Source organism: Podarcis filfolensis (genome assembly GCF_964270895.1).
Source record: "Podarcis filfolensis genome assembly, chromosome: 2".
In the NCBI taxonomy this organism is placed as follows: domain Eukaryota; kingdom Metazoa; phylum Chordata; class Lepidosauria; order Squamata; family Lacertidae; genus Podarcis; species Podarcis filfolensis.
The window spans coordinates 29,899,111-29,923,703 of record NC_139605.1 but is presented as its reverse complement, the minus strand read 5'-3'; the positions used below and the strand labels follow the sequence as shown (position 1 = coordinate 29,923,703).

The following is a 24,593-nucleotide window of genomic DNA, read 5'->3' as shown; positions in this document are numbered from 1 at the left end:
AATCCTTAATATAGGATACATTCTGGAATCACATATTGGCTGAATTCAGTCTGTGGTTTGTTTTGAGAATTATCCTGGGACCCACAGTGGTACAACCCTGGCTTATTAATCTAGCTGCTTTGTGCAAACTACAATAGCCTGTATTCAAATGAGATGAGAAACTGGTTTGTTCCAAACCATTAATGAACACTTCAGATTTCCTCCTTATTTGTGCAGAAGAGGGAGAAATAGAATGTATGAGCCCAAGGCTTGCTGTAGTACGTTGTTTTGTTTCAGCCGTGTGCTTACACTTCACCTTAAGACTTTCTGTGAATGTGTTCTATACACACATTGTAAATGACACCTCTGGCATTTATATAGAATTATTTTGAATGTTAAAAACACCTGGCATACATACTCAGTATATTCTTGCAATAGCTCCTTAAGAGGCACCAGTATTATTTCTATTATAGAGGGTGGGGTGAGACTTATCACTTTGTGATTTCATGGCTGAGGTGGGATGTGAACTAGCTCTTGTTTCTGAATTTTATTTTTTCTCTCCTGGGTTTTCTCCTATATCAGATACCAGCATGGGCATCTGGAGTAACACTCATGCTTGTTGAACAAGTCTTTTCAGTGGACAATTAGTATTTATTAAAATATTGAGAAAGCAGGAAAGACTAGGCAGGACTTGAGAGGGGATAGGGCCTTAAGGTCATGCATTCACCATTCTGCAAAGCACACGGCAGTTACCAGTGTGGTGGAGTGGTTAAGAGCGGTAGACTTGTAATCTGGGGAACCGGGTTCATGTCTCCGCTCCTCCACATGCAGCTGCTGGGTGACCTTGGGCTAGTCACACTTCTCTGAAGTCTCTCAGCCCCACTCACCTCACAGAGTGTTTGTTGTGGGGAAGGAAGGGAAAGGAGAATGTTAGCCGCTTTGAGACTCCTTCAGGTAGTGATAAAGCGGGATATCAAATCCAAACTCCTCTTACCTAATCTGTCCTTTTCTGTCTTCATTCTCTGCTCTTCTCGCTACCTTACTCAAATCGCACAGCTTCCAATTGGGCTTTCTTTTGCATTGAAGTGTACATGGAAGGAGGTTTTCTAAAGCCTTGAACCAGTCCCTGCTTTCCTATTATCCTTACCCCTGCATCAGATATGTAATGTAAACTCCTTTAATTCCACCTCTCCCAGATTGGCTCTTCCAGGAAGAATTGTCGAGGATGGGAGAGAGAAAGCATCGTATGACGACACAGGTTTGTAATTCTTTTTAATTAAATATCTTCATTTGGAAGAAAGTGTGATATGCAAGATTCCTCTGCTGTTACATTTGCTTCCACTTCTAGCAGTAGTTTAAAATGAAGATAGCTGTCCTGGTTGTTTCAGAATGTTTTGCTTCGTAGAGATAAGTGGGATGGTTTAGGTTTGCTAGATGGAAGACAATGATGCTTCCCATGTCACAATTTTCTTTGTGCAGAGAGCGTCAAGCGCAGCCTTATCTAGTGGAATGTGTTGCATGACAAATTATGAATTTGGGAAGAATGTTTTGTGTGTGTTCCCCATCTTCTTAGCTTGGGTTTTTGGACTGATCGAGCAAGACATGTAGTAGATGTATTTAATTTGTGCCTCTCACTTGCAATATGGAAGGTGGTGGAAGAAAGCAAAAGCCACTTGCCCTCGTTCTGTTTGAAGAGGGGCCTTTTTGAGATATATGAGGCCTAGATGTGGAACTGCATCTTGTGTGACTTCCAAATCTTTCCACTGGGAGGGTGTGCAGATCCTCCTTTTGTAAGTTAGGATGGGAGCTGAAAATGAGCTGTAATCACCCGTGCTCCTCTTTCTGCTTTATGAATGTGTGAAATCATTAATGAATGGGGAGCGCTGCACTTGCAGGCCTCTGTCCCTGGAGTAATGCAAGCAAAAATGAGAGCAGGCAGGGTTTTGTTTTTGGTTTTTTTAGTATAGTCTGGCCAGCAGTTTTGCTATTGCTTTTCAAAACACCCTAGTAGTAGCTTATCCGGATAAATGGGGAAATGCCTTTTGTTAACTCAATCCTTTTCTTTCAAGGGGTTTTTACAATCCATCTTCCCAAGGAAGTTCCCGGAGAGAATTTTGATGGGCTAGACATGTTGACAGCTCTGTTAGCGCCAAAGAAATCCAGATCTGCAAAACCTTTAGTCGAAGAGATGGGTTTGTATAATTTTAATTTAAAAAATGGCTCACGGGTTCATTCTCTCTCCCTCTCTAAGTTCAGAGAAAGATGAATTTATGTGCTAGATGTTTTACTTGCCCTGCTTCCTGTAAATAGGAATTTAATGCTTTACAATGCTTCTGGTTGTTCATAGAAACACAGGAAGCTGCCTTTTATGCCTTCTTGGTAATCACACCTGCCCTGTGGGAACCCGCCCCCTCCATCAGATGTCAAGGAAATAAACAACTTTTTGACTTTTAGAAGACATCTGAAGGCAGCCCTGTTTAAGGGAGTTTTTAATGTTTGATGTTTTATCATGTTTTTAATATTCTGTTGGGAGCCACCCAGAGTGGCTGGGGCAACCCAGTCAGATGGGCAACATAGAAATAATAAAATTATGATTATTGCCTTCCCCAATCAAGTGCTCCCCAGATGTTTTGGATTACAGCTCCCATTATGCCTGACCATTGGCTATGCTGGCTGGGGGCTGCTGGGAGTTGTAGTCCAACCATGCCTGGAGAGCACTGATATCAAGGGAGCCAGATCAACACTAACTGACACCATCTCTCCAAGATTTCCTCTCTCGCCTTGCATGCGAACAAAGCTTATGTCTGAGTCCCCCCACCAGCACTATCATTTCATGATGGGAGAGGGAAACAGCTCTTATTGGCTATCTGCTACCGCTCCAATTTCTTGTCTTTAAATGCCAAGGTCAAATAATAATAATAATAATAATAATAATAATAATAATAATAATTTATTATTTATACCCCGCCCATCTGGCTGTGTTTCCCCAGCCACTCTGGGCGGCTTCCACAAAGACCAAAAATACACTAAAATGTCACACATTTAAAACTTCCCTGAACAGGGCTGCCTTAAGATGTCTTCTGAATGTCAGGTAGTTGTTTATCTCTTTGACATCTGATGGGAGGGCGTTCCACAGGGCGGGCGTCACTACCGAGAAGGCCCTCTGCCTGGTTCCCTGTAGCTTTGCTTCTCGCAATGAGGCCCTCGGCGTTGGACCTCAGCGTCCGGGCAGAACAATGGGGGTGGAGACGCTCCTTCAGGTATACTGGGCCCAGTATGTGCTCTCAGTTGTCACTTTGCGTAATGAAAGCTGCAGTCAGCTCTCCCTGAAGTAGGGCTACATAATGGGGTACGAGAGCTGGGGGGGAATCACATCTGGGAACCAATGCGCCCCTTTGGTTTCATATAGTGCATGGGTAAAGGTAAAGGTACCCCTGATCATTAGGTCCAGTTGCGGATGACTCTGGGGTTGTGGCGCTCATCTCGCTCTATAGACCAAGGGAGCCAGCATTTGTTCACAGACATGTGGCCAGCATGACTATGCCGCTTCTGGCGAACCAGAGCAGCACACAGAAATGCTGTTTACCTGCCCACCAGAGCGATACCTATTTATCTACTTGCACTTGACGTGCTTTCGAACTGCTATTTTGGCAGAAGCTGGGACCAAACAACAGGAGCTCACCCCACTGCGGGGATTTGAACCGCCAACCTTCTGATCGGCAAGCCCTAGGCTCTGTGGTTTAGACACAGCGCCACCCGTGTCCCTAGTACATGGGATGCAAAATCATGGCCCTCTAGTGGCAGTGATGGCTCATTTATCAGAAGGAATGTGTTTAGTGTTAACTCTGGAGTCGTACCTTGGTTCTCAAATTTAATCCATTCCGGGATTCCGTTCAACTCCCGAAACGGTTTGAAAACCAAGGTGTGGCTTCCCATTGGCTGCAGGAGCTTCCTGCAGCCAATTGGAAGCTGTGTAAGCCGCGTCGGATGTTCGGCTTCCAAAAAACGTTTGCAAACCTGAACACTCACTTGCGACATTCGGGAGCCGATTTGTTTGACAACTAAGGCGTTCGACTACCAAGGTACCACTGTACTTGACCAAACTCCATCTGAAACCAAAGGGGCACATTGGTTGCCGGATGTGAAATATATTGGTATTATTTTCAGCCCCCCTACTCCACTAATAATTTCTCCATATATTGCCCAACACGCTCTTTGATCTCACCATTGAGAATTAACCTCACTTGTCATTTCTGGGCACCACTTCTGGGTCTCTGGTGTGCGAGTGCAGTCGCATGCAAATAGAAGAATCATCAATGGGGAGTTGGGAGTATATACACATACTTCATTATAAACCTAAAAGTAGAATTCATTATAGTGAACTGGGCAGATTTATGTGTGATGTTGGCCAAGTACTAATCCTGTCTTTTGCTCAGTATCAGTTTTTCTGGTTCTTTGGTTTATATCTCTGTCTTTCCACACAAACAAATGTAGCGTATGTACCCCAAGTGAAGGTGCACACCTTCCCGCAGTATTAAATGACATGGTTGGGGCCTCCACCCCACAGGCCTCATGAATCTTGTCCCTCTTAATCAAAGTGACTTCCACTGTGTGGATGATCTGGGAGGCAGTGTGAAGCAGCACAATTCCAGTTTCCAAACTGGGGGCTCTGGTGGTGCCTTGCGGAATTTGAGAAGAAATTTTCTGATAGGAAGATTTGTTACCTCCCCCCCCCCCCCGACCTCAAAACTTCAGGTGCTGAAATTCAAGAGGAGGAGGAGGAGGAAGAAGAAGAAGAAGAAGAATTTGACTGGGAAATTGAACAGACTCCTTATGTGGAAAGCAAAGACAGCCCCTTATGTTCGCCTTGCACCTATGGATTTGGAAATCTGAAATCGGGAGTTTTCAGACGTCTTCAGGTATGTTCAGGTATTTAAAAACAAACAACAAACCCATCAACTCTTCTAATAGGCACAGCTTCTTCCCTCAGTCCCCAATACAGAATGAAATTTGAAACGCATTACGTATTAGCGTGAAGGAAATCGCCATAGCATTGTCATTGAAATGGAATAAAACCAACACACAAACATTGATATCTGGGTGGATCCCACAAATAAATGTGCGATGTCAAGGCAACATGGCTGTTCACATTCATTGGGTAACATTCAACGAAGTTTTACTCATAGGAGACCCGTTGAAGTTGGGGCCAGCTTAGTCACGCTCATTAAAATCAATGGGTTGAAACTTAGTTGAATACCATCCATTCTTATAAGCAAACAATATGTTTGGAACCACCTTGAGGTTGAGCAGTGGCCCATTTGAAACAACCCATACAATGTGAACCTTAACTTTTAAGGTGAAATCGTCTGTCCTTAACTTTGGCAGTAGGTCCCATGGAATAAGGCAAAGGGAGGTTGCTTCCATTGTTTTCTGCTGCGTTCTTTCCCATAGCCTAGAACCCTGTGGAGCAGCTTTTCAGAGAGCAAGGCGCCACAAGGGGTAGAAGGGAGTCGTGAAAAATGCCTTCCCGCTCTGGTTGTCTAGCAGGAAGACTCTGTGAGCTGGAGTTCCATTTGTGAGAACTTTGAATCCAAACGCATGCAGTGATTAAGTGGCAATCATAACAAAAGGTTGATGCGTTTTGATCATAAGTGCCCTTTTTGCTGATGCCATGGAATTTCTGTATAAAGCCCCACGTGAGTGCCCCCAGGTTCATGATGTTTAATAAAATTGTGCGCAATTTTGCATTGCGTAATTGGCCCGATGCAAAATTTTCACAGCGTCATTCGGGAAGGTAGCCCATCTAGGAGAAGGAAAACTCTGATCCTAAACCTCCATTGCCTTATAGGCAGGGGCTCCAGCTCCTGGGGGCCGAGCGCTTTTGTGTCCCCCAATACCTTTGGGACAAGGGTTAACCCCCCCCACATCCAAAAAGCATGGAGCCGAATGTGGCACTGCTCCGGTGGCCAGCTCCTTCTCACCCTGCTGCAGAGGGGAAGGAAGGTTGAAGTAGCCTCCTGGTGGTGGTGGCACTAGCATAAGGAGGTTCTGGCCAGTCGGCAGGCTTGCACCCTGGGGAGGTTGCTTTGGTGCTGCTGATGCAGCGGTTTGACTTCACCCCCAAATACTCACTCCATTGTCTCTCGAGGCAGGTGGATGCCAACGTTCAGGGGATTTCCATGGTCTGAGATAGTGTGTCTTCAGCTGAAATTTGTGGAAGATGCTTAGCGGCCTGTAACGATAAAAAATTACAGTCAAATATAAATCTTAGAATCATGTTGTCTCTTCTTAGGTGCTGCAGGCTTTCTTGTTTTTTTGGTTTTGGAAAAAAACACACATGATTTTCTCTGTATAAGCAAAGAGAAGAATCCACACAGCGCAGTTCTGTGTGAAGAATACAATGCAGGGAATGGAAGTATTGTATGAAATGAACTGTTCAGCTTTCTTCATTATGGAAGCAGTGGGGTTCTGTAAATACTTGTTCTCAGGCTCCTGTTTTCAGACTCGTTTAGGAGTAATGTGAAGGTGCTTCTTGCGGGAGCTTGGAATATTTTCAAATAGGCGATAACCATGGGTGGGCAGATACCAGCAGAGGTGGTTCCCTTGGACCTCAAGCTCCTTGACCATTTTCAGTAGCGGCCTCATGTAGAGCCTGTTGCAGAAATTCAATCAAGGTTTACTTGGAATGCAAACGACTGAGGCCAGGCAAACTCAGTCCATAGTTGGGCATAGTGCCATTGCTGGTTGTAGACTCTCTTTACTCCTGATACTGTCTGAGTCTCCATTGTCAGCTTAGATTTGAGACGAACCTCACAAGTTTTCTGCCTAAACCTTCAACAAAGTCAATTCCCCCACCCCCACCCCCCTTTTACAGGTTTGCTTATTCTTTTGTGGTTGTCTTTGCAGGATGAACTTAATGATGTTATCGATATCAAAAATCCAGACGTGACCCCTGCAGCTGAACGCAGAGAGAAAAGGCTGGCAGCAGAAGATGCCAAATTCGATCCTGATCATTACCTGTAAGTCCTTGCACATGGCGTGTTTCTGCAATATCTGGTTGACCATCTTGTCATCATTTAATAGAAAGTGGATCGAATAGGCCTATTTTTTAAATAGGAAATGAGTGGTTTCCGTATCTCCTACTATTTTGCCTTACGCTGCATTTTAGACTCTCTTTATGTATAATTGCCACGGAAGCTGATGACTGATATGATTCAGGTTTGGTTTTTCTGAGACACTGTTAGAGCCAAAGGCCAGCTGAAATTCAAGCTGAGTAGACACAACTATTGCAGAACGTTGTCAACGTAAGGAACCCCACGACTCCCTGAAATTACCTTTCTTACTCCACATAATAGAGTATAATATTCTTGAGTATAGTACTCTAAAGTGTAATAGGTGCAATTGACCCACTGTGGCCAAGAGAAAGAAACTGGGTTTTTGCTGCATATTTCAGCTGTTCGCCCTTGAGAAATGGGATAATAACTTGCATAGGGGTTGCCTCTATATCAAGTCCACTGGTCCATTTATTCCAGTATTGTCAACAATACTGGCAGTAGAGATTGCTTCATTAAGACAAATGAGGCACTGCCCCACCAACCTTAGTCCCTACCCCCAGCCAGCTCCCACCTGTCTGCCTTCTTACTTGCAAGCAGCTCAGGGTGACACTGCCTGCTTGTTTCCTCCCCCTTCGTCCCAGTGTACCCGCTGCCTTGCGTGACATCTTTGGGAGGAGACAAGGCTGAGGAGTAAACCCTTCCTTAGTGGAGTCCCTAAGACGGTTGGATGGTGCCTGGTATGCCTCCTTCCAGCAACTCCTGCAGCCAAGCTGGTGCCAAATGTATTGCTCTGATTTATTTTGGACCACATCAGCAAGGCCAAGAGGGAAGTCTAGTCATCTGGGCAACCCTGGACCTCTGTACAGACCGCCCAGGCTGCGCCCAGAGAGTTCACTTCAGTGCTGCTAATGCAGCAGAAACAACGCAGGAGGCAGCAGTTACGATTTACCAATCTCTGCAAGCCGCAGCAGGGGCTGTGATTCTCCAGCAGTTTGACTTCACCCCGTGAGGCACACTCCATTGTGTCTCACAATAGATGGAGAGTCCCAATGTTGCTCTTGTAGAACTTGGCAGGGAGGATGATGGGGATGAAACTAGGATTAGTGGACTACATCTGCTCCCTGTTCTGTCTGCCTGCATTGTGTCCTACTCGTCTCAATGGACTGCAGTCACCACTGCTACCTGCAATACCTAGCGATTGAACCTGGGTCCTTTTCCAGGCAAAGCATGTGCTCTACCAATGGGCCCTTCTCCCATATTTCACTGTGTTACGCTATTTAGTTGCACGGACAAGGGGTGGGTGGAACAACAGATGTGACTCTTTAACTTTGTACGGTGGGGTACATTTAAACCTGCACAAAAGTCTGTACCTTCCCTTCTCTCCATCCTCCATTCCGGTGAGCAAGATATAACTCACTTGCATCACCCTTGTAGCAAGATACACAAATCTCAGGTGGGTCTGGGAGTCCTGCACCTTTAGGTGTGTAAACCTTTGCATGCTACTGAGAAGCTCAAGGAAATGATGATTATGTATTATGATTATTTGGCAACATACACGAATGCCTAATCTTGGACTGTGATGCAGGAATCCTTTTATCTTTCCAGTGCTGACTTCTTTGAAGATGAGACTATTCACCATCTGTTGAAATATGAGCCTTGGTGGGTTAAAGCCTCTAGAAAGAAGATGGATTCCCAAGAAAGCCATCCTTTGAATGAGAGCAGACAGGCAGTAATTGGTAAGACCCCACTTTCCAGATCTTCTGTGGATGTTGATGGACAGCTGCAGGCCTCTTTAGTGGGTATTTTTCAACCAGGTATTTGCTCTCCTTTGCAAAAAAAGGAGGGACTATGCAAACATCCCTCCCCTTCTTTTTGAAAGGACTGTCAAAAGTTTGCTTGAGATTTTACAGCACAATAAGAACAGAGAAAAGAACCATTAGGAGTGAATTGCTGCTTTGCTCTTCCTGTTTTCCCAGAACCCTTCCTTTCACTCTCCCAGGCCAAACAAGAAGCCTGAGAATCCTTAGAAAGGATCCTAAATATAGGCAACGTTTTCATGCTTTTTGGTTTCTCAGTCTTGGAGCTGGTCTCATATACTGTGTGGTGTGACTGGCGTTGTTTCTGCACAACACTGGACCAGTCCCACAGTCTGCCTAGCAACAAAGTGAGAATATCTTAAGCGGAGAACGGTCAGTGCACAACACTCTTAAGAGGGGCAAGAACCCATTTTCACTGTATTTTCCTAGTGTGCCCAAGCAGCCTGTTAAGACCACTGCACATTTATGAACATATAAAGTTAATGAAATCTATTTGCAAATTCAAATTTTTGTTTGACATTTGTCTTAGCGGTTGAGTCAAACAGCGACTGTGGTTTCATTTTGTTGCTGCTGTGCTTTGACTAAAAGCCGTTTTCAAACTGGGTGATACTGATGAATGTGTCTTTTTGCTATCTTCCTTCAGTTAACTGTACTGAATGACAGTATTAAGGACTGCTTTATCTGCCCTTGTATTGTTGAACCATTGACAGTAGAAGTACTTTCTGTTCTTGCCAGATATCTTGTGGTGAGGAAAATTAAACTTGTACTATTTAAAGAAATCTTAAAAGCAAACGGTTATTAGCTTTTGTTTGTAAAGGCATTTTGAGTTGCAAAATCTGAATAAGAAGCACACGTGAGAAAGTTGTTGCTGCTGCTGCTATGCTGTATACGCCCTATACCTGCAGGTCTCAGGATGGTTCGCAAGATAAAATCACAATATAAACACATAAAATACATAATAAAAATAAGAACAAAAACAACCCAGTTACATTCCCTCAACACGTTTTGTTAGTGGGGGTGTTTACCAACGGAAGTCGTGGATCATTCTTCCATGGAGACTCTAGAGAGAAATGGATGAGCGTTTGTGGGAGATAACTTCTGGCAGTTAAATAAGTTGAAACAGGGCTTGTGAGGACCCTCATAATTCTTATAGTGTGTAACCTTGATACAGGTGAAATCTGAAGAAGAGCTGTTAAGAATAAGGGGGCTTTAAAAATGCATGACACCTGTCTTCCCTGCTGTATCGCAGTGCTTCATAATAAAATGAATCCGAGCCTGACTCATTTTATAATAGATGAAATTCTTACTGTATTGCTATGTGGTGAGATTTACTCTTCAGAAGAGGTGTTGCACCCGTGTCATGTAATACAAGAAAGAAGATTCCACCTAAACATTAGGAAGAACTTCCTGACAGCAAGAGCTGTTCGACAGTGGAATTTGCTGCCAAGGAGTGTGGTGGAGTCTCCTTCTTTGGAGGTCTTTAAGCAGAGGCTTGACAACCATATGTCAGGAGTGCTCTGATGGTGTTTCCTGCTTGGCAGGGGGTTGGACTCGATGGCCCTTGTGGTCTCTTCCAACTCTATGATTCTATGATTCTATCCCTATCAGAGTTCTTGTGAGGATGAAATTGGGAGGAGGAGGCCATGTATACCACCACCTCAAGCTCCTTGGAAGGAAAATAGGTTGCAAATAAATAAATAAATAAATTGTATAGGTGACATTTTGAATGGTTATCTGTGGCGCTTAAATAAAGCAAATTAAATAAAGCAAATATTTTTTAAAAAATATTGATTGCTTTTGTAAATTCTCTTTATTGACAACAGTCACTGTAACTACAGAGGCTTTAATATTTTCAGAAAGAAATGCAAGGGCTGATTATATCAGATTAACAACATTTTCCCCCTTTGGAACCTGCAGCCAAAAGCATGAGGCCACTTGCATTAGATTACAACACTTACAGACTTTCTTATAAGTCATATTCAAAACAAAACATAGTTTATCTTTGATTTTTTTGATTATTATTTTTTTGCATTTTTTTGGTTTGCTTGATTTGCTATACTTTATTTCCAAGTTCTGAGACAGGGTGTGTGCCTATCGCAGCTCTTAGCTGCTTTAGCTTTCGTGCAATGCATCTGTTTGGTTCCTTGTCTCTTCTTCCTTTGCTTCTTTCTGCTCCAGCCTTCCTACACCAGGCTGCTGAAAAGTCCCCTCCCTCCAAAAAAAGTCAGCAGAAATAATAGTGTGCTGCAGGCCGCCATCATTTTTGGCTTTGTGACCAAGTATCCCTCCAGTAGAGGGCGCTTCATTCCTTTCACTGACAGGCCGAAATTTCCTTTCCTTCCATTATGCAAAGCAAGTCAAACAAATTCTTTACATAAGCTTAACTAATTACTTGGCTTTTCTCATGGGGTTGGGGGAAGGAGATGGTTAGCTTTGCTCCCCAAACTGAAGCCTTGCTCCCCAAACGTCAGCTGAAAGGATTTAACTTCTTTTAAAAGTCACGTTTGGCTTGCCTAACAGCAGTTCATTTTTATTTGGTTTCACAATGCAGAATTCTAAAGCTCTGTTTCAGGCGACAAGCAGTCTTCATAAGCATAGGCAGCCACATGCATTTAATATATCATTTACATGCTCTGAGGTAATTTATTTTGTCTCCTAGTAATCTATCATGCTTACTAGCGATCAGTCTCCGATTTCCTTTTATAGGAGAAGAAAAATGATGCTTTTTTTTTCTTTTAAGGCCTCGTCTTTCCCTTTGCATCTATGGCTCCAATTCTATGCCTGCTTTCCTGGGAGTAAGCTTCCTTGGAACTTGGTGGGAATTACTTTAGAGTAGATATGTGTGGGATTGCCCTGCTGCTGCCTAAATGAAATGTTCACAAGTCTCACTCTTATTTATTAGGTCCTTGGATTTAATGAAAGGGTTATTGTTCTACATCCCAGACATGTGACAATGATAGGCAAAGGGATTTTGGAAAGGTCCTAGAAGTTATGGCCACAGATTGATGTGGACCAGACCAGGTTGCACGTGTGACTATCCTGTAAGGCTAAGGTGGTGCTCCATGTGGTACGAAGTAAAGGTCTAGGTATGGATTCTGCTTCCTTGAGTGCCATGTTTCTACACCATTATGATTGCTTGCCTTCTTGTTGCCCTAAAGTGGAAGTGGGGAAACTGTGCCCCTCCAGATATTGTTTGGACTTCAACTCCTATCACCCCCAACCTTTGGACCATGGTGGTTGAGTCTGATGGGAATTGAAGTTCAGCAGCGCCTGGAGGGAACTGATTCCTCATCCCTGATCTTGAGGAAATAGAGCACCTCATCTTTCATACCAGAGGCACTTGCTCCAGTGGTACCTCGGGTTACATACGCTTCAGGTTACATACGCTTCAGGTTACAGACTCCGCTAACCCAGAAATAGTGCTTCAGGTTAAGAACTTGGCTTCAGGATGAGAACAGAAATCGTGCTTTGGCGGCGCGGTGGCAGCAGGAGGCCTCATAAGCTAAAGTGTTGCTTCAGGTTAAGAACAGTTTCAGGTTAAGTACGGACCTCTGGAACGAATTAAGTACTTAACCCGAGGTACCACTGTATAAGAAAGTATAGGTTTTGTCATTGCCATTCACGGCAATTAGTTTGGGTCATTATAATTACTTGTCCTAAAGGACAGCAAAATGGGTCTTAAAGACAGACAAATTTATTACAGCAGCAGCTTTCATCTCATTTTATCAGATGCATGAATGGCAGTCCTAGGTTGGCACATACATGGTTGGGAACGAGGCCAGGAGGAATGGAGAGGAATATGTATCTGTAAGAAACATACGAACTATGTTTCTTCAAAATAATCGCCAAACCTAAGGGAGGAGAAACTCAATTTTTCTATCCCTTCTGGATTGATTTCTTTCTTCTGCGGTATAAATGAATCATAGGATCATAGAATTGTAGAGTTGGAAGGTACCCTGAGGGTCATCTAGTTCAACCCCTGCAATGCAGGAATCTCAAGGCATCCATGACAGATGTCCACCATCTTCAAAGGGAGTCCGTTCCACTGTTGAACAGCACTTGCAGTCGGAAAGTTCTTCCTGATGTTTTGTTGGAATCTCCTTTCTTGTAACTTGAATTCATTGGTTTGAGTCCTACCCTCTGGTGCAGGAGAAAACAAGCTTCACCATCTACCATGTGATAGCCTTTTAACTATCTGAACATAGCTATCATATCTCCTCCCAGTCTTCTCATATCCAGGCTAAACATACCCAATACCCAGTTCCCTCAACTGTTCCTCATAAGGCTTGGTTTTCAGACCCTTGTTGGTCATCTTGGTTGCCTTCCTCTGCACATGTTCCCGCTTGTCAACTTCCTTCTTAAATTGTGGTGCCCAGAACTGGCAGGTGTGGTCTGAGCAAGGCAGAATAGAGTGGTACTATTACTTCCATTGATTTTGATACTACTGTTGATTCAGTCTAGAATAGCATTTGCTCCCCCCCCCCTTTTTTCTGGTGTGGACTCATGTTAAGCTTGTGGTCCACTAAGATCCCGAGATCCTTTTCACATGTACCATTGGTAAGCCAAATGTCCCTTCTGAAATTCATTTTTCGTTTTGGCCCAGTTCACCAATCTGTTAAGGTATTTATTACATTTCATTTGAGAATGGTTTGATAATACATTTGGACATATCTCAGTATTACTAGAGTGGCTGGGGCAACCCAGCCAGATGGGTGGGATATAAATAATAAAATTATTATTAGTATTATTAGTCCTTGAAAGAATTTAGCTGTAACTAAACCACAGAGCCTAGGGTTTGCCGATCAGAAGGTCGGCTGTTTGAATCCCCCGCAAGGGGGTGAGCTCCCGTTGCTCGGTCCCAGCTCCTGCCAACCTAGCAGTTCGAAAGCACAAAGTGCAAGTAGACAAATAGGTACCACTCTGGCGGGAAGGTAAACGGCGTTTCCATGCGCTGCTCTGGTTCGCCAGAAGCGGCTTAGTCATGCTGGCCACATGACCCGAAAGCTGTACACCAGCTCCCACCGCCAATAAAGCGAAATGAGCACCGCAACCCCAGGGTCTTCCACGACTGGACCTAATGGTCAGGGGTCCCTTTACCTTTACCTTTAGATCTTCATTGAGGCATTCACTTGAATGCACAAAGTGCTAAACTCGGATGCCGCAGCACCAAAAATTGCAGACGTGCTGACATTCACACATACAAAAATAATTTTTCTTCCTCTAGATGTCCTTTAATCAGAATAATGATGATGATGATAATAATAATAATAATAATAATAATAATAATAATAATAATAATAATAATAATAATAATATATTTATACCCCGCCCATCTGACTGAGTTTCCCCAACCACTCTGGGCGGCTCCCAATCAAATGTTAAAAACAGTACAGCATTAAATATTAAAAACTTCCCTGAACAGGGCTGCCTTCAGATGTCTTTTAAAGATAGGATAGCTGCTTATTTCCTTCACATCTGAAGGGAGGGTGTTCCACAGGGTGGGCGCCACTACCGAGAAGGCCCTCTGTCTGGTTCCCTGTAACTTCACTTCTCGCAATGAGGGAACCGCCAGAAGACCCTCAGCGCTGGATCTCAGTGTCCGGGCTGAACGATGAGGGTGGAGACGCTCCTTCAGGTATACAGGACCGAGGCCGTTTAGGGCTTTAAAGGTCAGCACCAACACTTTGAATTGTGCTTAGAAACGTACTGGGAGCCAATGCAGATCTCTCAGGACTGGTGTTAGGTGGTCCCGGCGGCCACTCCCAGTCACCAGTCTAGCTGCTGCGTTCTGGATTAATTGCAGTTTCCGGGTCACCTTCAAAGGTAGCCCCATGTAGAGAGCATTGCAGTAGTCCAATATACCTTCTGTTAACATCTTTCCTTATCTCTATCAACTTAAAATCGCGTCTGCAGTTCAGTTATTGCTGCACGTTTCGATTTTTAGTTTTAGTACAACCTGCATATACATTTCTAATTTTCAGCTTCTTCAGATAATTGCTATGCTGTTTCATACGTCTGTTAAAATAAAAGAATCAGAGCTTGGTCTGTGTTTTTACCCCCCTCCCCCTTCACTCAACTATTGACGCCATTTACATTCAAAGGGATATACCTGAAAGTACTTGCATTGACTGTTTAAAGGGAGCAATCTTTATCCAGTCTAGATTTCAAAATAATTGACAACTACAATAAGTTTTGAAGCGAGGGTGGAACACGTCTTGAAGGGATGTCTTTAGAATCTAAAACATTTGCATTAGTCATCTATCAAAGGTCTTGCATTAGGGAATCGACTGCTAGCCTGACTTGTTGATCACTAGCAGACTCGGATATGTTTTGTATAATGTGGTTCTGCTTCATTTGATCTAAGGCAAATGACATAGGACAGACCGACGGTCCATCTAGCTTACTATTTTTCTCATTGACTGGCAGCAGTTTTCCAGGGTTTCAGAAAGGGAGTTCTTTTTCTAGGCCTGCTAAAAAGTGCTGGGGAGTGAACCTAGGGAGCTTTGGCATGCTCTCCCATCATTGAGCCACATTCCTTGCCTGACCTAAGTGTTACATCTTCCTTGCTGCCAGAAGCTTTGCTACCACATCCTCTGCTTTTAGGCAAAACTGCCGCTTGTGTGTTCTCTCTCTCAGCTGTCACCTAGGAGCAGCCATTTTGCCTAGCAATAGCAGAGGGAGAGATGGGAAGGAGGGACACCGCATCAGCTCTGGTGACCGTCGGTTCCTCCTTTCCCTCAGCTGTCTCCATTTGAGCCAATTCTTTATAAGAGTTTTGTGGGCAGTATCCAGCGAATTTGTTCCCTCAGCACAGAGATTTACCTTTCCATGGCGGGACTTTGCCCCTCTTCTCTGTCTACCCAGGTGTGCCCTGTTCCCTCCCCAGAGCTGCTCCAAAAAGGTTGGGGAAACTACGTAACTGGTGGTGTTGTTGTTTTTGGGAAGGCTGCATGATGGGGGAGGTTTACGGGAGTTGTGTTTCACAAGTGGAAATCCTTGCGGTGGTGGAACAAGTTAGTTGGACACCACTCTGTACCTTGAAAAACAGGTACCTGAGTTTGCTTTTAACTTCCTCCCTCCCCATGCCCTTTTCCTCTAAGCATTGTGCCTTTCAGATTGTAAGCCTGAGTGCAGGAACTGTCTTTTTAAAATAATGATGATGATGATTTATTTTATTTTATTTATACCCCGCCCATCTGACTGGGTTTCCCCAGCCTCTCTGGGCAGCATACAGCACATTAAAATTTGCAAAACATTAGACATAAAAAATTTCCCAATATAGGGTTGCCTTCAGATGTCTTTTAAAAGTCAGATAGTTGTTTATTTCCTTGACATCTGATGGGAGGGAGGGTGCCACTACCAAGAAGACCCTCTGCTCAGAGAGCCCTTTTGTCTGAAGAGTGGGTTTATTAAAAATAAAAATAAAAAATTACACACTTTGAATACCTGAAGAAGCGTCTCCACCCCCATCGTTCAGCTCGGACACTGAGGTCCAGCTCGGGGGGCCTTCTGGTGGTTCTCTCACTGCGAGAAGTGAAATTGCAGGGAACCAAACAGAGGGCCTTTTCCATCAGATGTCAAAGAGTTAAACAACTGTATAAATTTAGTAGACATCTGAAGGCAGCCCTGTTTCTGGAAGCTTTTAATGTTTTATTCTTATTTTATGTTTTGCTTTGTATTTTTGTTGGAAGCCACCCAGAGTGACTGGTGCAACCCAGTCAGGTGGGCGTGGTGTAAGAAATAATAATAATAATAATATACTGAACAGAAATCAGATTGACATATGTCCCTGTATACAAGAGAATGGAATAGTTGCAGCTTTTTTGACTGCATGTGGTGCAAGCTGAGAAGGAAACTTCTGTTAATTCTGAATGGATGCAGGCAAGCAGGTGCTGCAGAAGCCAAATGGTTAATTCTGAACTTAACACAGGAGTAATTCTGGGGCTTGGGAAGACGTTCTCATCAATACTACCCTTGTTAATTCAAAGTATGTGGTTTTTAGTGCGGCTATGGATATGGTGTGTTAAAATAACCTCTGTGTGTGTGTGTGTGGTTTTTTGTTTTTTTTTTAGTTTCCTTTACGGAAGATGAGAAAGAGCAGCTAAGAAAATTCACCAACAGAACTTTCCTGCTTGATAAAAGAACCTGTCATCAAGTATATCTGAGCTTAGTTGATATACTTCTGGCTTATTGCTATGAAGTCTGTGCCACTGAAGGAGAGAAGAATGTGAGTTCCTCCCCTCTACTCCCCTGTATGAAACTTCAGTGAAGTGGATCCGCTAGAATAGCTACAGGGAATTTCTCTGTCATCTGGGAGGCAGGGCTTTTAAAGCGGACTTTGTTCCTGGCGTTGAAAGCGCAGGACCGAAATGCTATATCACTAGGGTGGTTTGCCAGGCAGCTGTTTGAAATTAACAGTCCAAAGTGTGAGGTATTCTCTTCTCTCACTCTCTCTCTTGGATGCTGCTACAGCAACTCTGCTGAGCTGTATTTAGCAGTAGAGGAAAGGAGGAGGAAATGATTTTACAGCTAACAGCTGAGGGATCTTCATTGTCCACATGTTGAATTATTTTTTTTCTTTTGTGGGGGACAGGTTTTCTTGGATGCTTTTTAGACTCAGGAGCATTATTTTGTTGGAAGCAAAGATTATTTGTTGAGAATTACTGTTCTTGAGGCAAGGCACCAAGTCTTCTGTAGCATATCCTAGTCTAGTGGTTCTGTGCTTAAGAACAACATGGGCATTTCCACTGCCCGTTTGGGGAGATCTGTTGTGGGTTACCTGGGAATGCAATCTTTGGAGACAGAGAGCTAGAGGTGCAGGTTTGGGTGGGAGGAGGATTGAAGAAGCACCAGAACCTAGAAAATATGGATGTATGTAGACAGGTAAGACTTGGAACAGAGACTCAAGCCAGAGAACTGGCTGATGGAAAATGTTCACAGTGCATAGAGGGTAAGAAAAAAGAAAGGTCCAGAAATGGACATGCCACACATGTTCAGGGAGATAGTACTGACCTAGGTGCTCTAACTCTTAATTATCTCCCCCCGCCCCAATCATGGTTCTCTAAAGTCTAACACCAAAATATACAGAGGGTGAAGGGGAGAGGAATTGAAGTTGGATAGTATCTGCAAATATATGGAGATCATCTAAATGTGCTTTAATTGCAGTTTTCAGTTTCTTAGTTCCTGTGCAAATGGTGTCTTTTTACAAACACAGTGTTGTGTTCTAATTTGGTTTCCTGAACCCCTCCTTCGCAGGTTGAGTCTCCATGGAACATACGAAAGCTGAGTTCAACTCTGTGCTGGCTGGAGGTAAGATCAATTATAACAAGTTTATTGATAGGGCAATACATGTTAAACAGAGGCATTTCTGGAAAAGGTTTACTGCTACCTTTCACCCTATCATTTCTGAAGTGGATATTTCTTCTTAGGTGGGCTTTTTATTAGTACTATTTTATTGGTTCTCCCAATGCCATCTCTACTTGTATCTTCATTTGTATTGTTATACTATCTTTTAAATCTTTGGGAATACAACTAGATTGAAAACAGGGATTTCCCTTCTTAAGAGGACCTCCCTAGACCAAAAGTGTTAGATGCCCAGTTATAACATCTATTGCACAGGAGTGAATATCCCCTTTGGGGACAAAGGACTTGAGAGGGCGATTCTGGTTTTAGACCTGGTCATGACACTGAAACTGCCTTGGTTGCCCTGATTGATGGCATTTGCTGGGAGAGAAAGAGGGTGTGTGAGCCTGCTCATTGTCCTTGATCTCTCAGCAGCTTTTGATACCGTTGACTGTGGTACCCTTCTGGAGTGGCTCTGGAAGTGATAGAATCAGAGAATTGTAGAGTTGGGAGGGACCCCAAGGGCTGTTTGTTCCTACCCCCTGCAATGCAGGAATCTCAGCTAAAGCGTCCATGACAGATGGCCATCCAATCTCTGCTTAAAAACCTCCGAGGAAGGAGAGTCCACAGCCTCCCATAGGTGACCATTCCACCGTCGAATAGCTCTTACTGTCATAAAGTTTTCCGGATGTTTAGTCGGAATCTCCTTTCGGGCCACTGTATTACATTGGTTCTACTCCTACCTTCAAGGCCGTTTCAAGAAAGTAGTCATCTCACAAACTTCCACCTTGTCATCTGTACTATTTACCATCTTCACTGAAACTGCTGGGAGCTGTCATCAGGAGATTTGGAGTGGGGTGTCCTCAGTATGCAAATGAGACCCAGCTCCATCTATTCATGCCATCCGAATTATGGAAGGCAATTCAGGGGCTAGACTGCTTGGGCTGGATGTGGGCCAATAAATTGAAGCGGAATCCTGTTCCTTCTTCCAAGTTCTTGGATTCAAGAGTTTGGGAGATGGCCTGTCCTGGAAGGATTAGCCTCAACTTGAGATAGCTAGCTACAAAACAGTTAAGAAGATTTCTCTTCTTAGGCAGTTTGCCCAGATTTTAATTTTACTCTTAGTGGAGAATGGCAAACATATTTGCTCTTTCAAAAGGACTCTTAAGGTCTATTGCTTGTTGAAGCTGCTCCATTCTCTAATGTGTTATTCTTTTTTAATTTGAAAAGGGTATTAAGGGATAGCTGTGTTCTCTTCGAACAACGTAACTGTAGCATGGGAGTAAGGAAGACAATACCTGTATAAGTTCACCCTATGAGTATCGTGCAAATGTGAATTAATCAGAGTCTCTCATAGGAGTGGGCCCATTTATGAATAAATCCCAATTGTAAAACTTAATGGATGGAAGGTATTTCTTTTCCTTTTAGGCTGCGGGGATATATTAATTCCCCGGTTAGATGACAAGAAGCCTGATATTTTAGATTTCAGGCGTATTAGTTAACATAAAATCAATAGAGGTCCTTGTGCTGAGAGCATCAGTCAAGTAAAGCGAAAGTAAGACTCTGCTCAATAAGAGCTTCCGATAATTGCTCTGCCATCGTGGCCAGAACAGAAGGGGCAGATGATTTGCTGCGTTTTACAGGACATTGGCAAATATATTCCTCCTTGACGTTTTTAGAATGTTAACTTAATAGCCGTGCTTATTTCGGTTAATCAGGGTATATGCCCTGTGGCCTGCTGAACTGTGGGGATGATGGTATGGGGCCTGTAGATGAGGCTTAGGGGCTTTCCAATGTGAAACTGAATGGGAATTTCATTGGCAAGACAATACTGCCTGTAATTTCATAGGAAAGTAACAACCTGCTGTTTCCTTTTGTCTTACAACTACTGTTGAAGTACAGTGGTACCTCGGGTTAAGAACTTAAATCATTCTGAAGCCTTAGATTAGCAGTACCCGGAGGTCCAGCGGTCCGCCAACCCCGTGGCCAGAGGGGAAAAACAATTCCAGAGACTTCTTGGTCAGAGAAAAGAGATTTATTGAGATCTGCGCAGAGGCAGCCAGTGGAGTCCTCTCCAAAGACTGGCTACAACGATACAAGTAAACAAGCATTTTTATACCTGAGAGTCTGCCCATCTCTTCCCACCTCTTCAAATTCTCCAATCAGCTGGCAAGGTTAAGCTTATTTCCTTATATGGCATATGGCTATCTAAACGCCCCTCCTTCCCTTGTTCGTGTGTTCTTCTCTTGCATTACTGCATCAGAGAGCATGTGCAGAGAGCCTGGCCTGCTAGCCGGCAGAAAGAGGAAGTTGGCCTCTCAGCTTGCAGAGCTAAAGCAATTGCGGTTTTGTTAGCTGCTTAACCACAACTGCAGAAGTTAGCTTAGGTGCAGATAGTATTGAGATTAACCCTTCAATTCCCTCCTCTTCTTTTGGACAACCTATCTCCTAGGTTCGTCCTGGTCTCTTGGGTTTATAATCCTGGGGGAGAACAATAAGGGCCATGATATATATTTTTTTTTTTTTTTTTTTTTTGCATTACACCTTGTAAGCATTGCACGAAGCAGGGTATACAGAGGCAAAGAAGCAGAAGGATTAACAGCGGCCCTGCTAATAATACCACAATATGCCTGAGCCAACTGCCATGAGGCAGCCAAGAATATAACCAACCCCATAGATCACCTCCTGTAGTTTTCAACGGGTTTCCAGCTATCATTGTTTCCATGTGGTCAATGGTGGCTGAAATATTATCTGGGACATATCTATTTTATTGCTGAAGGGCCCACTGATACTCGTGCTCTATCAGCTGCCTTGCTTTTTGGGAGATTGTGTCCCACCTCTCTGAGGAGGAGCCTATTATCTTAACCAATTTTCCCACCTGTCCTTGTGGATGCTTAATACTCTCATGGTTTCCTCCCAACATACTGTATCCGAAAGGGGCTTCTCCCTCTACATATATTAACATATACCCACAGGAATATATATCCACCCTTGCAGAGGCCTGACACACGGAGTGACCATATCAAAGAGTTCTGGCCCCAATATCAAAAGTCCTGGCGGTGCCTCAGAATTTGCTGGAAAAAAAAAAAGTCTCTACGTTGGGGACGCTGCCCGCGGGCGTCCCTCCCATCCACTTGTCCAGTCGTCTGGCGCTCTTCTGGAGATGGTTAGCTTCAGAGGATCATCAGGATTTGGTGTAACTGTCCAATCTAAAATAGCCTTCTTCACTTAAGTGTGGTGGACCCAAGGGGTGATGCCGGTGACTTTAACAGTGGTGGGTGTGGACAGCAGGACAGTGTGGGGACCCTTCCAACACGGTTGTAGAGGTGTCTGGGCCCAGTCTTTGATCCACACCTCGTCACCCGGCTCGAACTGGTGCAGGGGTTCAGTCAGAGCACACGGGGTGCGTTCGTGGGTCCACCTATTAGAAAGAGAGAAAATCTCGGGAGAATTACTGCACATAATTATCAAACTGCACATTTTGACTAGCATGGGGGGTTATTGCAAAACTGGTGGACAAAGGCTGGTCCATTGTCAGATCCTATTGACCTAGGTAGTCCATAGCGGGGAATGATCTTCTATAACAGGCAGCTGGTTACCTCGGACGCCCCCTCAGTTCTGGTAGGCCAAGCTTCAACCCATCCTGTATACGTGCAGACCACCACAAGCAGGTAGCGGTATAGTCCACAGTGGGGCAATTCAGTGAAATCCACAACAAGGTCTTCCATGGGTGCAGTTCCACTATGCTGAATCCCCGGGGGAGCCAAGGGTCCGGTTCTGGGATTATTCTTTTGACATAGCGGGCACTTCCTGGAAATCTGGGCTGCCAGTTGATAAAGGTGGGCTATGTAGAAGCACTGCTTCAGCTGTCTGGTTGCGGCATCTGGTCCCATGTGGGTGGACTCATGGTATCTCTGAGTAATCTGCCGAGAAAGGGACTCTGGGATCCATATTCTGTCATCATGAGTAAGGTACCATCCTTCTTTGGACATGGTCAGCTCCTGAGCATCTGCAGTGTCCCTTTCCTTTTTAGTGTATATTGGCTTATCAGCGGTGTTCAAGATCCTTCTAGGGACCAGTGCTCCAATAACTGACGCTGGGGGCTGGTTCCCGGGCTGCTTCCTTGGCCACTCTGTCTGCTAGTCGATTTCCTCTGACCACTTCTCCTGGTCCAGTCTTGTGTGTCCATAACAGTGTGCCACTGCTACTGCCTCAGGTTCTCATACGGCATCCAGAAGGTTCAATAAGGCTTGTGGGTGGGCCACCTGGTTTCCTCTGGAGGTGAGCAAACCTCTTTCCTTCCATAAGGCTCCATGGGCATGTAAAGTCAGAAAGGCATACTTAGAGTATAAATGTTTATCTTCTGTCCCTTTGCTAGGGTCAGGGCTCTGGTGAGCGCTGTTATTTATGCCAGCCGGGCCGACGTTCCAGGCGGGAGTGGCTGCACTTCGATCACTTGGTCTTCCAAGGCTACCACTGCATAGCCTGCTTTTCGTTGTCCAGCCTCAACAAAGCTGCTTCCATCCACAAACCATGAAGGCCAGTGGGGGTTTGCTTCATCTTTGAGGTCAGGCCTGCTGAAATATTCTTCATCATCTTTGCTTGGGAGAGGAAATAGGTACCCTTCATGTCAAGCAGAGCTGGGACTGCATGCGGGGTCACACAAACAGTGTCTTGGCCAAAAATAAATTTGTCTGCTTTGTTCAGTAGGGTGGCTGCTGCCACAACTGCTCTCATGCATGGCGGTAAGCCTTGTTCTGTAGGCGTCAGGCGCTCAGATAGGTATGCCACTGACTGTTGCCAGCTTCCCAATTTTTGGCACAAAACCCCTTTCGCCGTCCCTTGGTCCTCATCCACGAATAGAGTAAAGGGTTTCTCAGGGTTTGGGATGCCAAGCGCTGGGGCTTGCTGTAGTGCCCTCTTCAAATCCATGAAGGCTTGCTGTTGTTCTGTGCCCCAAACAAAGGGGTCTCTCTCAGTTCCTCTGGTTGACTCATGTAGAGGCTTGGCAATGATGCTGTAATTAAATATCCATATCCTACAAAATCCTGCAGACCCCAGAAAGCCACAGAGTTCTCTGCAGTTCTTTGGCTCTGGTATCAGGATAATAGCCTGCTTCCTTTCTTCACTGGTAACAAAAGGGTGTTCCACTATGATTGGCATTGCCTCAAAATCCTATGTTGGAGCAGTCGCTCTAGATGCACCTACACCCCTTCAGTCGCCCTTCGTGGGATGGGATACTTATTTACTGCATCAGGATTGACAAACGGCTTGGGCTTCACGATTATTGGTGGGATATTCTTTGCCATTCCTAGGGGGTTGCCTTCAGCCCCTACCGCGGGGTTCACTTGTTCCAGAATACTGGCGGGGATGGGTCCCTCCTCTTCTTTTACCATCATGAGGCGCCAGTACTCCCTCAGGGGTGCCTCCACAACCAGTTCCCCAAGTGACATAGTGGACAATGTGGCTTCTCCCGATGGCTTAAAAGTAATTTGGGTTTGCAACTTTACCAACAAATCTCTTCCTAATAATAGAATAGGGCATTCTCTCTTCCAGTGCCCTTCCTGTCGGCAGATGGCGCACTGATTCCGTCCGAGATGGCTTTGCCCTCCTCCCCGGGCACTTCCTCTTTCCTGAGGGGTGGGGGTGGCTGCCTGTAATGCCATCAGCTTCTTTGTTTTATACTTCTGCTTTTTTCTCTGGGCTTCCTCATCTCTCTGATTGCAAGTGGTTTGAGCTATTTTCAACATCTATTCCAGCCCATGGCCGATGCACCTCTCATGCTTCTGGATTTTTTTTTCTTTTGGTGAATATCGGACGCTGCCTGAGCTACAAAGGCAGCCTTTATAATGGGGCGTTGGCAATATCATCTGGGTTCTCCTCAAAGGTAGGGTTCTAATTTCTCCAACTGCACACACACATCAGCACTTGAAAAAGGCACATGTTGGACTGTATAAGTGCAAGGTGGTGCTTCCCCACCCTGTCCTGGGGGGCTGGTGGGTCATACACTCTGCGTAGAGGCATCATTGCAGTCCCACCCTTTTTCTGTGCCTTATGGGACTTATGGAGGGACGCCCTGGTTTCTGCTTCTATCCATTCCTTCTGTGCCAACAAATGGGAACTAACATCCACTTCTTTCGCATAGGGTTGTACATACTGTTGCAATCTCAATGTCTGATACTGTGTCCACATTTTTTCCTTTCTTTGCTAACTCAATTAGTCCCTTCATAAACTCCTCATCATCCTCTTCCTCTTCTCAATTTGAACCCAATCATCATGCTTCGTAGCTGCTTTCCAGTTGGTTAAAAAGCATTTCAGAGGACTACGTTAGCTTGCCCCAGACCCCCCCTTTTTTTTTTTTTTTAGATACTCCGCTCCTAACCGGGCTTAAGATCCTTTC

The 24,593-nt window shown here is 44.5% G+C and overlaps 1 protein-coding gene across 3 annotated transcripts in view; it reads left to right on the top strand.

Annotated features, from left to right (window-relative positions):
* SHQ1 (SHQ1, H/ACA ribonucleoprotein assembly factor) overlaps positions 1-24,593 on the top strand; it is a 68,799-nt gene that overhangs the window by 3,202 nt on the left and 41,004 nt on the right. For 2 of the 3 annotated variants that reach the window (XM_083601318.1, XM_083601319.1), the window contains exons 3-9: positions 1,176-1,237; positions 2,049-2,171; positions 4,735-4,898; positions 6,886-6,998; positions 8,640-8,770; positions 16,924-17,078; positions 18,107-18,160. In XM_083601318.1, the coding sequence (XP_083457444.1) occupies positions 1,176-1,237; positions 2,049-2,171; positions 4,735-4,898; positions 6,886-6,998; positions 8,640-8,770; positions 16,924-17,078; positions 18,107-18,160 (802 nt within the window). Of the gene's footprint in view, positions 1-1,035; positions 1,238-2,048; positions 2,172-4,734; positions 4,899-6,885; positions 6,999-8,639; positions 8,771-16,923; positions 17,079-18,106; positions 18,161-24,593 lie in introns of all 3 variants that reach the window. The other variant, XM_083601320.1, reaches the window with a different exon arrangement.